The 17,564-nt window shown below is 50.3% G+C and overlaps 1 protein-coding gene across 1 annotated transcript; it reads left to right on the top strand.

Moving 5' to 3' along the window:
• The first annotated feature begins 4,856 nt into the window (after positions 1–4,856).
• LOC116354978 (mucin-2) lies at positions 4,857–15,587 on the top strand. The gene is made up of 6 exons (XM_031797257.1): positions 4,857–5,447; positions 6,185–11,112; positions 11,524–12,667; positions 12,785–13,832; positions 14,799–15,098; positions 15,496–15,587. The coding sequence occupies exons 2-6, from the start codon at positions 6,227–6,229 to the stop codon at positions 15,585–15,587; spliced, it is 7,470 nt and encodes a 2,489-aa protein (XP_031653117.1). The 5' UTR covers positions 4,857–5,447; positions 6,185–6,226.
• Positions 15,588–17,564: the final 1,977 nt, after the last annotated feature.

The following is a 17,564-nucleotide window of genomic DNA, read 5'->3' as shown; positions in this document are numbered from 1 at the left end:
TCCTTATGATCTAAACATGCATAGTCACACTTCACAACAGACGATTGGAGGGATTTTTGCATGGGATCTTTCTAGAAGGCGCAATGAAACCCCCAATAGGCTAGATTACAGTCATGCACATAAATCCTTACACACACTTGGATTGCTTCAAGTTAGGTGACAGATTCACAAACCACAATTACACCCCAAAAAGGACAACAAATTAGGGCAGTTGGAAAAAAGACAGATTTGAAATGTAACCCTTCTGGTTTCTATTCAGTCCTGTTTGTCATGAACACTAAGGGGTTGGTTTGTCCTTAAATACCCTCTATTCAGTCCTGTTTGTCATGAACACTAAGGGGTTGGTTGGTTCTAAAATACCCTCTATTCAGTCCTGTTTGTCATGAACACTAAGGGGTTGGTTTGTCCTTAAATACCCTCTATTCAGTCCTGTTTGTCATGAACACTAAGGGGTTGGTTTGTCCTTAAATACCCTCTATTCAGTCCTGTTTGTCATGAACACTAAGGGGTTGGTTTGTCCTTAAATACCCTCTATTCAGTCCTGTTTGTCATGAACACTAAGGGGTTGGTTGGTTCTAAAATACCCTCTCATGAGACTTGGCCTTGGTTTAGCATCACAACCCAAAGATAGGAGCACAGGAAATAAACACAGCCATATGAGTTTACTGTCTGAGGGGGAAACAGTTATCTGGCTCACAATTTCCCTCCCATGTTGTGTCTGATAGTGACAGTGGTACACTGTTCCTCCCATGTTGTGTCTGATAGTGACAGTGGTTCACTGATCCTCCCATGTTGTGTCTGATAGTGACAGGAGCTCACTGTTCCTCCCATGTTGTGTCTGATAGTGACAGGAGCTCACTGTTCCTCCCATGTTGTGTCTGATAGTGACAGTGGTTCACTGTTCCTCCCATGTTGTGTCGGATAGTGACAGTGGTTCACTGTTCCTCCCATGTTGTGTCTGATAGTGACAGTGGTTCACTGTTCCTCCCATGTTGTGTCTGATAGTGACAGTGGTTCACTGTTCCTCCCATGTTGTGTCTGATAGTGACAGTGGTTCACTGTTCCTCCCATGTTGTGTCTCATAGTGACAGTGGTTCACTGTTCCTCCCATGTTGTGTCTGATAGTGACAGGAGCTCACTGTTCCTCCCATGTTGTGTCTGATAGTGACAGGAGCTCACTGTTCCTCCCATGTTGTGTCTGATAGTGACAGTGGCTCACTGTTCCTCCCATGTTGTGTCTGATAGTGACAGTGGTTCACTGTTCCTCCCATGTTGTGACGGATAGTGACAGTGGTTCACCGTTCCTCCCATGTTGTGTCTGATAGTGACAGGAGTTCACTGTTCCTCCCATGTTGTGTCTGATAGTGACAGTGGTTCACTGTTCCTCCCATGTTGTGTCTGATAGTGACAGGAGTTCACTGTTTCTCCCATGTTGTGTCTGATAGTGACAGTGGTTCACTGTTCCTCCCATGTTGTGTCTGATAGTGACAGTGGTTCACTGTTCCTCCCATGTTGTGTCTGATAGTGACAGTGGTTCACTGTTCCTCCCATGTTGTGTCTGATAGTGACAGTGGTTCACTGTTCCTCCCATGTTGTGTCTGATAGTGACAGTGGTTCACTGTTCCTCCCATGTTGTGTCGGATAGTGACAGGAGCTCACTGTTCCTCCCATGTTGTGTCTGATAGTGACAGGAGCTCACTGTTCCTCCCATGTTGTGTCGGATAGTGACAGGAGTTCACTGTTCTCTAACACTATGTGTAACTTCTGCCTGGTGATATCTACGTGTATTTATAACGTGTCATAAAATAATGTAGGCCAGTTTACTGTAGGAGAATCTGACAAACCATGGCAACCAAACCAACTGCTGTCTCCTGGCTGTCTGTCTGCTGAGGTCGCTGGTCCAGAATAAAATTATAGCTGGAGAGGATAGCTAGGGGTGTAGGATGACATCGCCGCTTATACTTAAGTGATGATCTAGGATCAGTTGCACTTGCATCCTAATGTTTAAGTCCATAGCTGATGAAGAGTAAACTGATCATAGGCCTGTGGTTAGAGACTGAGTCTGCCCAGATGTCCAGGGGAATGAGATCTCTCTGCCCCCTGACATAATGTTACTGCTATACTGCTATAATGCTCCCTCAGTCACTATGTACTTTGGAACAGGCTCTGATCAAAATTAGTGCACTACTATGGAACAGGCTGTGGTCAAAATATGTGCACTACTTTGGAAAAGGCTCTGGTCAAAAGTAGTACACTATATAAGGACTAGGGTGCCTTTTCATACTAAAGCCCACTGTCATTATGTTGTCTTGAATGAGACCAGCGATCAAGGAGTTTCTACTGGCTGTGCTGAATCAATAAGAGGACAGTGCTTTATTGGGTGAGTCCCAGAGGGACCACTGATTGTCCCCAACATGACAGAACAGGCAGACCACACACTCACACACACCTTGTTATACATTCTCTCTAGCTACGAGTAGAACCTTCCCAAGTAAAAACTCTCACTGGCCACAACTTAAACCTCAAAACTGAAATACCTCATGAGGGGTGTTATTGACTTGGGTTTCCAAGCAAAGCAGCAACAGACAGCTGAACATGTAGTGTAACATGTGAACCTAAACACACCATGTGAACGTACTGTAGTTAATGTTAACCAAACGGTCTCACTAACACACAAACACAGTGCATAAGATGCCTGCCTGTGACACAGCGGCCATTGGGTGGTCTGCAATTTTAACCCTTGACCTGGCTGGCTGACACCCAACCAGTCATTTGAGGCTACAAACTTCCTCTCACCTCTCTCTCGCACATCCCACATGCGCGCGCACACACACACACACACACACACACACACACACACACATACACACACACACACACACACACACACACACACACACACACACACACACACACACACACACACACACACACACACACACACACACACACACACACACACACACACACACACCACTCACTCCCAACATCCTGAAACACCAAAGAGTCTAGTAGGCCAGGTAGCCATTTTGTATCCCCCTCTCTTCCCATTCCTCCCCCCTCTCTTCCCATTCAAATCAAATCAAATCAAATTTATTTATATAGCCCTTCGTACATCAGCTGATATCTCAAAGTGCTGTACAGAAACCCAGCCTAAAACCCCAAACAGCAAGCAATGCAGGTGGAGAAGCACAGTGGCTAGGAAAAACTCCCTAGAAAGGCCAATACCTAGGAAGAAACCTAGAGAGGAACCAGGCTATGTGGGGTGGCCAGTCCTCTTCTGGCTGTGCCGGGTGGAGATTATAACAGAACATGGTCAAGATGTTCAATGTTCATAAATGACCAGCATGGTCGAATAATAATAAGGCAGAACAGTTGAAACTAGAGCAGCAGCACAGTCAGGTGGAAGTTGAAACTGGAGCAGCAGCATGGCCAGGTAGACTGGGGACAGCAAGGAGTCATCATGTCAGGTAGTCCTGGGGCATGGTCCTAGGGCTCAGGTCAGTTGAAACTGGAACAGCAGCATGGCCAGGTGGACTGGGGACAGCAAGGAGTCATCATGTCAGGTAGTCCTGGGGCATGGTCCTAGGGCTCAGGTCCTCCGAGAGAGAGAAAGAAAGAGAGAAGGAGAGAATTAGAGAACGCACACTTAGATTCACACAGGACACCGAATAGGACAGGAGAAGTACTCCAGATATAACAAACTGACCCCAGCCCCCCGACACAAACTACTGCAGCATAAATACTGGAGGCTGAGACAGGAGGGGTCAGGAGACACTGTGGCCCCATCCGAGGACACCCCCGGACAGGGCCAAACATTCCTCTCCCCTCTCTTCCCATTTTTCTCCCCTCTCTTCCCATTCCTCTTCCCTCTCTTCCCATTCCTCTCCCCTCTCTTCCCATTCTCTCTTCTCCATCCCTCTCTTCCCATTCCCTCTACTTCTCCCCCCTCTTCCCATTCCCTCTTCTCCTTCCCCCCCTCCCTTTCCCTCTTCTCCTTCCCTCTCTTCCCATTCTCTCTACTTCTCCCCTCTCTTCCCATTCTCTCTACTTCTCCCCTCTCTTCCCATTCCCTCTTCTTCTCCCCTCTCTTCCCATTCCCTCTTCTTCTCCCCTCTCTTTCATTCCCTCTTCTTCTCCCCTCTCTTCCCATTCCCTCTTCTTCTCCCCTCTCTTCCCATTCTCTCTTCTTCTCCCCTCTCTTCCCTTTCCCTCTTCTTCTCCCCTCTCTTCCCATTCCCTCTACTTCTCCCCTCACTTCCCATTCCCTCTTCTTCTCCCCTCTCTTTCCATTCCCTCTTCTTCTCCCCTCTTCCCATTCCCTCTTCTTCTCCCCTCTTCCCATTCCCTCTTCTTCTCCCCTCTCTTTCCATTCCCTCTTCTTCTCCCCTCTCTTCCCATTCCCTCTTCTTCTCCCCTCTCTTCCCATTCCCTCTTCTTCTCCCCTCTCTTCCCATTCCCTCTTCTTCTCCCCTCTTCCCATTCCCTCTTCTTCTCCCCTCTCTTTCCTTTCTCTATTCCTCTCCCATCTCTTCCATTTCCTCTCTACTCTCTATCCCCTCTGTCCCGTCACTTTGGGCCCCAGGCAGCTAAACGTACCCTACCATCTCCTCCTGGTAGTGTGGGTCTATATATAACCCAGGACCCTGTGACTGAGCTGTCAGATTCCAGAGGCATCCATCCTGGCTGGAACAGCACCTGCTGCTAACTATTACTCCCCTCCCCTCTACCGGAATCAGACAGGGTAGCTGCTGCCAAACCAAAACCCCCAGCCCCAGCCTGTTAGAGAGAGGGGAACAATTTAAGAAATCAAGGTTGGACTCATCAATTCCTTATCCTTGAGTTGTTTCGGAGGGGAGGGGCGGAGAGAGTGGCCGAGAGAGGGGCAGAGAGAGGGGGCTGAGAGAGGGGCAGAGAGAGGGGCAGAGAGAGTGGTGGCTCTCCTGTTGCTCTTTTCATAAGTGTCTCTTTATAATTCAGCTGGAGTCTATGAGTCTATGAAGTGTCTGTGCTCAGACCAGCTCAGGCTGAGCTGCACTGTACTGGGCTGTACTTTACTGGGCAGTACTGGGCTATACTTTACTGGGCTGTACTGGGCTGTACTAGACTGTACTGGGCTGTACTGGGTTAAGGTAGAGCACAGTATTGCAGCAGCAGAAACAGAAGCTCTATAATGTTGAAGGTGGAGGCAGTAGTTATATAGCAGTATTGCTGGACTGACTGGACTGACTAGACGGTGGAATAGAGGCAGTGGAATGAATGAGGGGAGTTACACAGAAGAAGGGAGAACCCCAGACATCTCCAGCCAAAGGTACAGTAGCGATCCCTCTGGCTTTCTCTGAAGTATCTCTGTGACACACATACTGAGAGGGAGTGAGCTAGCTGAGTGCAGCCACAAGGCATGGCAATGAGGAGACTAGATACAACTAGATACAACTAGATACAAGGTATGTATGAAACAGAGCTAAAATGTTTATGTACCGCTACCTTTTTAGGATGTAGCCTATTATTACTCTTCATTGCCTGTATCTCTTGATTACTTTACAACATGCTTGCAGAAAGAAGTTCATTTTCATTTTATTGTAAAAGAAGCATGTGCGACAGAGATCTATGCTAGCTGTTAGCAGAGCACATGCCTGAATGAACTTCTATGGTTGAACAATGCTAATTGCTAAGTCCTAATGCTAAAAATACTGAATGACAATGTTATTACGCTTTGATGAATCAATCATTCATTGCTATTTTCTACTAAAGTTAGTTATTACTTTAAAATGTGTAGGCTATTTCAAATTATACAGATACCCATATATCTATACATATGTTCAACCAGACACCTATGTGTGCATGCCTGTTTCTCTGAGACACATGACTAAGTTAACTTACTGGTTAGCCGGTAAGTTAGTGTGACATTTGAATGATTAGGGCCTCATTGGCCTCATGGAATGATTAAGATGGCAAAATGAGTTCAAATTATGCTATGAATGTTTGTATGTGTATCCTCTCAATTACACATTCACCAGAATAACTTGTAACTTGTATGATAATTACTAGTGTATGTGAGTACGTTGGTAATGCTACTTTGAAAACAAAACAAAACTGTGTATCTCTGCCCCCCCCCCCCCTTCCCTTGCATACACACACACAAACATACACACACACACACACACACACACACACACCACAGGAGAAATTGGCTGGTCCCCTGTGAGTCCTGAGTGGTGTAGAGATGGACAGCTGGACCCTACGGGGGGACAGCTACTCCTTCCTCCGCAGCAGCGCTCCTCGCGTCTTCTCTCTGCGCCACCGTGACGGAACCCCGAACCACGTGGAGATCTTCGACATCACCAACATCCCCAGCCAACGCTCAGCCATCTCTGAGACCACCTGCCTCTGTGACATCTTTGGGGACGACTGTGAGTCACTCTCCAGTAGCCCAGCTACAGGGGCCTTCGTCCACCCTCCCATCCCCCCACCCAGGAGGGAGGCGGCAGAGCCAGGGCAGAACTCAGAGTTGCCCCCAGTGTTGCCCTGCGTGGTGGATGAGCTGAACGACTCGACAAGTTCTTACCACACAGCACCAGAGAGATTTGAGGATTCTACAGAGAAGCTCAGTCCTCCAACGCAGAGGGAGAATAATTATAATTTATCTGAAGGCTGGGAGTCAGGAGCATTAGCTACTGCACTAAACAACTCAGCATCATCTAAGAACATCAGTCCAACACTAGAACAAGGAAACACAGCACCAACACCTGGATGGAGGACAGATGACTCCTCACCTGACGTGCCTAGCCTTACCTTTAATACTACAACACCTTCACCTGGCTACAGTAACACTACACCACCTTCACCTGGCTACAGTAACACTACAACATCTTCACCTGGCTACAGTAATACTACAACACCTTCACCTGGCTACAGTAATACTACAACACCTTCACCTGGCTACAGTAATACTACAACACCTTCACCTGGCTACAGTAATACTACAACACCTTCACCTGGCTACAGTAATACTACAACACCTTCACCTGGCTACAGTAACACCACAACACCTTCACCTGGCTACAGTAACACCACAACACCTTCACCTGGCTACAGTAACACCACAACACCTTCACCTGGCTACAGTAACACCACAACACCTTCACCTGGCTACAGTAACACCACAACACCTTCACCTGGCTACAGTAATACTACAACACCTTCACCTGGCTACAGTAACACTACAACACCTTCACCTGGCTACAGTAACACTACAACACCTTCACCTGGCTACAGTAACACTACAACACCTTCACCTGGCTACAGTAACACCACAACACCTTCACCTGGCTACAGTAACACTACAACACCTTCACCTGGCTACAGTCACAATACAACATCTTCACCTGGCTATAGTAACACAACAACACCTTCACCTGGCTACAGTAACACTACAACACATTCACCTGGCTACAGTAACACCACAACACCTTCACCTGGTTACAGTAACACCACAACACCTTCACCTGGCTACAGTAACACCACAACACCTATCCCTGAAGGTAGAGGTTCAGCTTCATCAGTGGTCCAGCGTTTACCTGCCCCCTCACCACAGTGTAGAGAAACCCACTTGTCACCTAAACCACAGAATAGGTACTCCAGCCCTTCATCTGAATCCGTGGTCCCTGTGCATTCCTTTGAGGCCAGAGACAGAGCTGTCTCACATGGGGTCAGAGGTACAGCCTCTTCACCTGACGATACAGATCGGTCTTTACCTGAGACCAGAGTAGCTCAGTGCTTACCTGAACCAAGGAACATCAGCCCCTCGCCTGAGTTAATTGCCAACCCTTTTTCACCTGATTACATAGTGTCATTTGAACCTAGGGTTAGAGCCATAACACCTAAGTTAGAAGACTCTGTCAGTACACCTGAGTTAGTGGACTCCATCAGTACACCTGACATAGAGGACACTGTCAGTTCAGCTAAATTAGAGGACTCTGTTAGTACATCTGAGTTAAAGGATTCCGTCAGTACACCTGAGTTAGTGGACTCCATCAGTACACCTGAGTTAGTGGACACCATCAGTACACCTGAGTTAGTGGACTCCATCAGTACACCTGAGTTAGTGGACACCATCAGTACACCTGAGTTAGTGGACTCCATCAGTACACCTGAATTAGTGGACTCCATCAGTACACCTGAATTAGTGGACTCCATCAGTACACCTGAGTTAGTGGACTCCATCAGTACACCTGAATTAGTGGACTCCATCAGTACACCTGAATTAGTGGACTCCATCAGTACACTTGAGTTAGTGGACTGCATCAGTACACCTGAATTAGTGGACTCCATCAGTACACCTGAGTTAGTGGACTCCATCAGTACACCTGAGTTAGAGGACTCCATCAGTACACCTGAATTAGTGGACTCCATCAGTACACCTGAGTTAGTGGACTCCATCAGTACACCTGAATTAGAGGACTCCATCAGTACACCTGAGTTCGAGGACTCCATCAGTACACCTGAGTTAGTGGACTCCATCAGTACACCTGAGTTAGTGGACTCCATCAGTACACCTGAGTTAGTGGACTCCATCAGTACACCTGAGTTAGTGGATTCCATCAGTACACCTGTGCTGATACCTCACCTGTCCCCTGCAGAGAGAGACCTGAGCTCCTCAGAGGAAGCCCAGAGCACCATCTCAACACCTGCCCCCAGGTACACCCCTCCTACACCTGTCACCTCCTCACCTGAGCTCAGGTCTACCAGTACCACACCTGAACTCAGATCAGCCAGAATCACACTTGAATTGAGATCAACCAGTGTAACACCTGAACTCAGTCTGCTCAGTGTCCCAACTGAACTCAGGTCAGCCAGTGTCACAACTGAAGTCAGTTTAGCTAGTATCACATCTAGTTCTGAACTACTCAGGTCAACGAGTCTCACACCTGATTTGAAATCAGATCTATCCTCCTCAACTAGCTCATACCACTCAGGTTCCTCCTCATCCTCAGACACCTGGACAAAAACGTCCTCAAGAACCCCCTCACCTGAAACAAGGTACTATAGAACCCTATCAAGAACCCCCTCACCTGAAACAAGGTACTATAGAACCCTATCAAGAACCCCCTCACCTGAAACAAGGTACTATAGAACCCCATCAAGAACCCCCTCACCTGAAACACGCTATGATAGGACCCTATCAAGAACCCCCTCACCTGAAGTAAGGTATGCCAGCCCCCCTATAAAACCCAGGAGCTCAGCGCAGTCACCTGTGATCAGAATCACATCCTCCACACCTGAGATCGAGAGAAGAGACCTCACACCTGAGGTATCTGGACAGGTAAAGGCCAAGTCCCTGGACCCTCGGTTCAACTCCTCCTCCACTCAGGTCTCAGGTATCACCTACTCCATCCTCTCCCCAGAAGCCAGGGTCTTGGTGTCAACACCTGAGATCAATGGTCTCCTCCGCTCAGCTGAGCCACAAGGCAGAACACACCTGTCACCTGAGAGGAAGAGCACCACCCCTACCGAAGAGAACAGATGGAACCGTCTCTCACCTGACTCCATAGGTAGAGGTTCCTCACCTGGAAGCAGAGGTACCAACTCCTCACCTGAGATTACAGGGATATACAGCTCTATCCTACATCCTCCTGAGACTAGAGAAATAGCTGCATCACCACAGCCACCCAGATATAAAAACCTCTCACCTGAGTATAAAACCCCTTCACCCCCGAAGAGTCAAACTGTCTCACCTTATCCAACATATAAAACCCCTTCACCTCTGCCCGGGTACACAGCCCCCTCAACTGGAGTGGAAGCTGCTCGCTCCTCATCTGCGCTAAACACTTCAGCCGACTCACCTGGAGTAAAGAGTCCTGGTCCCTCACCTGAATGCAGGGCTTCACCTGGAGTAAAGAATCCTGGCCCCTCACCTGAATGCAGGGCTTCACCTGGAGTAAAGAATCCTGCCCACTCACCTGAACGCAGGGCTTCACCTGGCTCACCTGGAGTAAAGAGTCCTGGCCCCTCACCTGAATACAGGGCTTCACCTGGCTCACCTGGAATAAAGAGTCCTGGCCCCTCACCTGAACGCAGGGCTTCACCTGGCTCACCTGGAATAAAGAGTCCTGGCCCCTCACCTGAACGCAGGGCTTCACCTGGCTCACCTGGAGTAAAGAGTCCTGGCCCCTCACCTGAACGCAGGGCTTCACCTGGAGTAAAGAGTCCTGGCCACACACCTGAACGCAGGGCTTCACCTGGCATACGTGAGAGGCGTGTTGGTGGCCTATCAGACAGACTCATTACTAACGGCACCTCAAACCCCTTGGGTAATCACCTTTCTCACGACTTCAGGGAAGCATCACCTACTGAAGAGAGTAGAGAGACCACCTCTTCACCTGTACTAGGAGAAATCCCAGTCCCCTACAAGTTCCCTGCCCACTCACCTGAGATCATAAACATCACACCTGAAATCAGAAACTTCACACCTGAAATCAGACCCATCTCACCTGATACCACTGTTTCTTCTAGAGGAAGGAGCCCCTCCCTTTCACCTGACCACGGGGTTACAGGCAACTCACCTGTCCAGAGACTGGAAGATCTGGAGCCTAAACATCTAGTCTCATCTCTAACCCCTGACCTTAGTGACAGCAGCAACCCCTCACACAAGTCTCCTACACCTGAGCACCCATGTAGAGAAACCTCACCCAACTCTAGGAATAAAACCATAGAGAGGCAAACTGAAGCAGACATGGCTCATCTTATGGGTAAGGAAGACACCCCTTCTCCTCCCCTCACCAGGTTCACTCCAGTACACATCCTATCCCCGGTCCCTGGGAGGCCACATGGCCACTGGGGAAACAGGAATCACAGACCCCCTGAGACCCAGGCCATTGAGGTCATAATGGAGTCTGAGAACATGATGGAGTCTGTCACAGAGGCTGTGACATCCAGGGGAAGCCCCACTTTTTCATCTGTTGACAGTAACACCCGGGCCAATGACAGCCAATCACACCTGGAAAGGGAGAGGGAGAGAGATGAGGAGGAGGAGGAGGAGGAGGAGAGGGAGAGAGATGAGGAGGAGGAGAGGGAGATGTTGTGGGAGATGCAAGAGAGGGATAGAGAGACGCAGAGGGAAAGAGAAAGGAACAGAGAGATGGAGATAAGGGAGAAGGAGGAGAGGGAAAGAAAGATGGAGAGGCAGAGGGAGGAGGAGGGTGAAAGAGAGAGGGAGTGGCAAAGGGAGGAAGAGAGGGAAAGAGAGAGGGAGAGAGAGAAAAGGCAGAGACACAGGGAGGAAGAAAAGGAGAGGGCAATGGAGAGGGAGTGGCAAGCGCAGAGACAGGGGGAGGAGCAGGTGCCTGGAAAGGGGGAGGGAAGGCAGGAGGAGGCCAGTTACAAGGGGGAACAGGTTGACCTGTCATTCAGTGTCAGGAATAGAAAAGGGCCTGCAAGCCGCAACGCAGCTCCCACAAGCAGAGAGAGTCGACAGGGAATGCCAGCCGCTTGCTCCTATTCAGAGAGGTTGCTCACCACCAGACTACAGCAGATACAACAGCTACAACAGCAACAACACGGTATACTGCACAGAGCTGCACAAAGCTCCCAGCCAGAGACAGCCAGAGGAGGTGGATCGGGATCCACCAAGAAGATTCAGCCCCAGCCCAAGTACAAGCCTGCGATACCCCAGCTCGGGAGCTCCGTTCCTGGATGCGTCTCAGTTAACGGCTCCAGCTCCAGCATGGGCAGCAAGCTGGATGAGGAGGACAACGAGGTGAAGTGGTTCAGTGACGTGGCCTTCCGCAGCCTGTCCTCTGGGTCCCCTCAGGTGGACTACCTGGACATGTACAACTCCAGCCACCGCTCCTCCACCGGAGCCTCCCAGCCCTCCACCCAGGACAGCCCAGCGGGGGCTAATGCAGCCTGGCTGGCCTATGCTGACCTCAGAGGGTCTGCTCCACAGCTGGACAATGAAGACTTCCCAGTCCCACGCCAGCAGCAGCAGCCCTCCTCTGGGGCTTATTATCTACCCCATGACGACCTGGACTCATCCAAAAAATATGAGATGGGCAGCTTTGAGTGTGTGGACGTGGCTGTGGAGAGAGAGGAGCCCAAGAAGGTGAGGAGAGGAGTGCCCAAGAGACAGATCCAGCTGAAGAGAAGGAATACGGCCGAGCTGAAGATGGGTGAGAACAGCAATGGTAGTCCTATCATGGTTCCTAGTCCTGTAATGGTTCCTGTGGCTCCTGTGGCTTCTATTGTTCCGATGGACAGTACCTCTCTAAAGAGACACAGCAGAGAGACGTTGCAGAGACAACACAGCACTCCTCCGGCCTTGCAGGAAGCCTACTGCCCGGAACCCAGCCCTGAACCTGCCACCGAGAGGACTGAGCAGACCAAGAGGAATGGCAAGCTCCAGAAGTCTTTGTCCCTGGACGAGACATGTACCAAAACCAAGATGGCAACCTGCCTGATCAACAACATCCTCTCCAAGAAGATGCAGAATGTTGGTAAACAAACTGACCAGGAAGGAGAAGGAGGTGACCTCAGCCCCTCTGAGGACAAAACCCCTCATCCCCCTGATAGTGAGGCGTCAACCCTTAAAGAGCCCACAAAACCAGAGACACGGAATCTGAGTTCCAGCATAAACTCACAAAACAGTTTTTATTCTGAGCACCTGGCTGTGAGAAGAGAGACCAGTCCAAACACTGACGTAAACAGACAACATGGAAGTTTCGGGGTGAAATCCAGTGTTAGACGAATGAACCATACTATTAATACTGACTCCACTTCTCTACAGCGAAGCAACAAGAGGCCTGAACCTACCAGCACAACCCCTGAGATGAGTCCCAACGCACATTTTGCTCCTGTCACCTTTCCTCAGAGAAGCAACGAGAGGCCTGAACCTACCAGCACAACCCCTGAGATGAGTCCCAACGCACATTTTGCTCCTGTTACCTTTCCTCGGAGAAGCAACGAGAGAATTGAATCTCACAGCAACAGAAGCCCTAACCATGTTAGCCCTTGGATGAGATCTGAGCCCCCTACTACTAATTGTCCTCAGAGAAACAGCGACAGAACTGAGTCTCCTGCCAGAAACCCAAACTCTTGGAGAACTGACCCGGTCAAACCAGAGATGAGGTCTGAACTGGTGTTCCCGTTTGAGAGTAAAAAACCCACAGAGAAGAATGCCAATATGGGGGGTAAGCAGACACATGACAGTAAATGGAGGGATGAGAGGGATGACAGTAAATGGAGGGATGAGAGGGATTACAGACAGGCAGGTGACTCAGCAGATGCCCAGAACACCAGCGTTCTCACTGCCACCCGAGCCAGCAGCACGCAGGCAGGAATGACAAACACAAAGCTGGAATACCCCTCTGACTCTTTAAACCATAAACATCCGAGCGTCAAGAGCACCTACATGTCCAAAACACCAGAGATCACTCTGAAACCCAGCCCTGTTACAGAGATAAAGAAAACCTCTTCTCTCAACATCTCACTGTTGCCCGAGATAGAAACTAAACCTGAGGGTAACCACGAGACTGCCTCCCCTGGGAAGACTTGTCAGAGAGAAACAACAGAAGAAGACAGGACAGTGGAGACTTCACATACAGAAACCAGAGATGAAGACAGGAGAATAGGGACTTCACATAGAGAAACAAGAGAAGAAGAGAAGGGGGTGAATACCTTGAACAAGATGAATGAACAGACAGTGAATATGGATGCCAATAGGAACAGTAAAGCCAAAGCTCCCATGCACAAAGTGAGAGATGTGAGAAGGCTGGTGAAAAACACATACAACCTGTCGTTCAAGGCCATGCCAGCACCAGAGAAGGAGGAGAGGAGTGAGGAGAGGGGAGAGGAACCGAGACAGGAAAGGAGGGAGGAGAGAAAAGAAGAAAGGAAGGAGGAAAGGAGGGAAGAGAAGAAAGATGACAGAGTGGAAAGGAAAGAGGGGAGGTATGAAGAGATAATAGTAAGGAGAGAAGAGAAGAAAGAAGAAAAGCTACCACCTCACCCAATATCTCTCCAGGAAGAGGAAAAACTACCACCTGACCCAATATCTCTCCAGGAAGAAGAAAAGCTACCACCTCACCCAATATCTCTCCAGGAAGAAGAAAAGCTACCACCTCACCCAATATCTCTCCAGAAAGAAGAAAAGCTACCACCTCACCCAATATCTCTCCAGGAAGAGGAAAAGCTACCACCTCACTCAATATCTCTCCAGGAAGAGGAAAAGCTACCACCTCACCCAATATCTCTCCAGGAAGAAGAAAAGCTACCACCTGACCCAATATCTCTCCAGGAAGAAGAAAAGCCGATGCAGATGGAATTCAAAGCTATCAGCTGGAGAGAAAACAAAAACAAAACAACAACAACGTCCAACAAAACAGACAGAGAAACGTCTAGAGGCGAACCTAAGCCTGATTTTTTACAGCAGGTGTCCAAAGGACCCCGGAACCTCTCTGATGTAGCACCTAAGAGTTGCGCAACAGAGGAAGTAGCTGTGACAGAGACAGAGTCAAACCAACACAAGACCCCTGTAAAGGACACTGTCAAAACAGAACCAGGCAACACCAAGGTGAAACCCAGTGAAACAGAGTCACTGAGAGTAACCAGGAGACACCGAAGTATATCAGAGGCTAGTGACAAACCTGAAGTGGTGAGAAGAGATACCAAGCCACCTATGCTGGGCAGCAGCCCTAAACTCCCCAGTAAAGACAGAAGAGTGTCTTGTGCTTCTCTGGTGTTACAGGATGGATCTAATAAGCCCAAGTCATTCTCAGCCTTAGTTCCTGCCTGTTCCCCAGGTCCAGCTCCAGCATTCCCAGCCCCAGCTCCAACCCTGGCCTCCTCACCCTCACTTGGTCCCAAAGCTTCGCCAGCCCCAGCTTCTCCTCCAGCACCAGCTTCATCCCCAGTTCTAGGCACTCCACCTTCCACTGTCCCCATCAAGACCCCTACCCCCAGCCACTCTGTGTCCATACTGGTCAAGGAGAAGGGCTACCAGGCAGATATTGGGTCTTTGGTCTCTGAGGCTGTGTCAGAGGCCATAACAAGGAGTGGGCGTGAAGGTGGGGGTGGAGGTGGGGGTGGAGGTGGGCGTGAAGGTGGGGGTGGAAGTGGGCGTGAAGGTGGGGGTGGAGGTGGGGGTGGAGGTGGGGGTGGAGGTGGGCGTGAAGGTGGGGGTGGAGGTGGGGGTGAAGGTGGGGGTGGAGTTGGAGGCGTCCCAGGGAAACATATCAACCAAATAGAGATCCCTCTTCAGACCCGTGGATCCTCAGATGGGGGTACGAGTGACTCACACAGACAGAGAACTTACTCGTCCTCTTCTTCATCCTATGTGAAAGCAGCCTCATCCGTATCATCCTCAAGCACTGTGAAAGAAACCTCATCCTTCTCCTCGACCTCTGTCAATGCGTCAACTTCAGCCTCGTCCTTTTCCTCATCTTCCGTCAATGCATCAGCCTCTTCCTCTCATACCCATTCGGCCCCAAATTCTCCCAGGCTTCGAAGAGACTCTGCTCAAAAGGAAGACAGTGTTAGGACCCCTTCGAATCAGGAGAGGGTTAGTGTCAGAGCCACGGTCAGAGACATAGAGCAACACACAACATCATCACCACCACCCTCACAGAAGAAAACACAGGAAGACACTGCTGAAAAAGAGACGGTGAAGAAATCAACCTACTCACCTAAGTTACCAGGCTCGCTACCAGGCTCACCAGCACTGATGAGAAGATACCGACCACAAGTGATCGAGGTGAGGTCATTGTCCAAAGAAATACATAAACAAGATAAACAAGAGAAGAACATCACGTCAAACACCAGACCGCAAACTATAGAGGTTCACTCAATAGCCAACGGTCCGCCACTGGCACTGAAACCAAAGTTCAAACCGACAGATGCAAATTCACCGTCCAATGAAACACAGCAGAAATCAGTGGAGGCAGCAACATCAACCTTCAAACAGAACACAGAAGAGGAGAGACCTGTGAACAATGATAAACCATCAACTTCAGCTACGACTATCCACAGACATCTATCGAATGATTCGACCCCAGCGTCTAACTACAATAAAAAGTTATCCGTTTCTACAGTGTCTAGCTACAGGCCTTCACCTACCAAAACAACAATCATCGCTAGTTTCTCTCACAAACCACCATCAACAACAGTAGACGCAGAGACATCCAATGAAAGGCCAAAGCAACCAGAGGCCTCAACCCAGGGACAAGGAGAGGCCCCCAGCTACACACAGAGACCCACAACCCTCACAGTCTCAGCCCCAGCTCCAGCCACAGCTCCGAACCAAGCCCCTGCTGCCCCAGATCCTGCCCAAGTCCCTACCAATTCCACTGCCATACACTCAAGCCAGTCAGCTGATGTGGATATAACCAACCACCTGCAGCATCCAAAAACAAAAACAGCATACCCTCAGGAGCAAACTATGCCGGTTACCTTCAACAATACAAACCAACCTGCCACGGTATCCACAAACACACAGGCTCCCGTTAACACACACCACATACACACGCAGCAGCCCATACACAGATCCTTGTCTAGCGACCACTCGCAGAGGGCAGATGACCTGCGTTTCTACGCATCAGATGACCCCCCTAGTTATGACGAGAGAGAGAGGTTCAGCCCCCTCCACCTACCTGACCTGCCCCAGAGGAAGCTGAACCGCTACCACCCCTCCTCTCCCTTCTCCTCTGCCTCCTCCCGTCCCCCTCCCTGCTCCTGCACCTCTGGCTGCCCCTCCCACGGCCTTACACCCCCTCACCACCACCACTCCCCCCACACCCCTCCCTTCCCCTCCCCCTCCCACTCCCCTGGTCAACCTCCTCTCCGCCTACACCAGTGCAGAGCGGATCCCCATTCTCTGAGATTAATCGGCTACCAGCCCAGCTCTCCCAAATCATCCACCCTCCCCAGCCCCACCCAGCCCCCTCCAGGCATGTACCAGTCCCTCCACCAACCCCACCCCTCCATACTCCAGCCCTGCCTGGCTGACCGCCCTCTCCAGCACCCCCAACACATGGAACCCCGCCGGGCCCCCACTCTCCACCGCTCCCCCCAGGGCCAGCCATCTGTCTCCGGGGGCCCCTACAGTGACCACAGCCACTCTCCCAACCTGCCCCCTATGGACCCTCAGTACTTATGCAGCTCACAGAGCCTAGGGCCATCCTATGGATCTGATTATGGGAGTCTGTCTGGGTCTGACTACCCAGACAGTACAGGTGGTCTGGGGTACGGGCAAACCCCTCGCAGGGTCCTCATGGATCCTGACACGGGGAAGTATTTCTATATTGAGGTGCCTGTGCAGCCACTGAGGAAGATGCTGTTTGATCCAGAGACTGGCCAGTACGTGGAGGTGCTCATCCCTCAGAGTACCATGTCTCACTCAGGCCTTTACCCTCCCTTGGCCGCCCCCTACTCCACTGCCTCAGCGGCCGCCTACTCCTCCATCCACAACCCCAATATATATGCCCCAGCCCCCCAGTACCTCCCCTATGGCCCCCCTCCTCCTGCACCTCATCCCCAGTCCCAGCCCCAGCCACCCCGCCACCCAGAGGCTC

Source organism: Oncorhynchus kisutch, linkage group LG19 (genome assembly GCF_002021735.2).
Source record: "Oncorhynchus kisutch isolate 150728-3 linkage group LG19, Okis_V2, whole genome shotgun sequence".
Lineage (NCBI taxonomy): Eukaryota > Metazoa > Chordata > Actinopteri > Salmoniformes > Salmonidae > Oncorhynchus > Oncorhynchus kisutch.
This window is presented reverse-complemented; position numbering and strand designations above follow the sequence as displayed.

Excerpts from the sequence above, each read along its gene's own strand:
- LOC116354978 (XM_031797257.1), top strand. The coding sequence starts at position 6,227 with ATGGACAGCTGGACCCTACGGGGGGACAGCTACTCCTTCCTCCGCAGC. Across the intron at positions 13,833-14,798 it reads ACCAGAGAAGGAGGAGAGGA|GTCCAGCTCCAGCATTCCCA; the intron begins GTGAGGAGAGGG and ends CCTGTTCCCCAG. Across the intron at positions 15,099-15,495 it reads GGGTGGAGGTGGGCGTGAAG|GCTTCGAAGAGACTCTGCTC; the intron begins GTGGGGGTGGAA and ends AAATTCTCCCAG.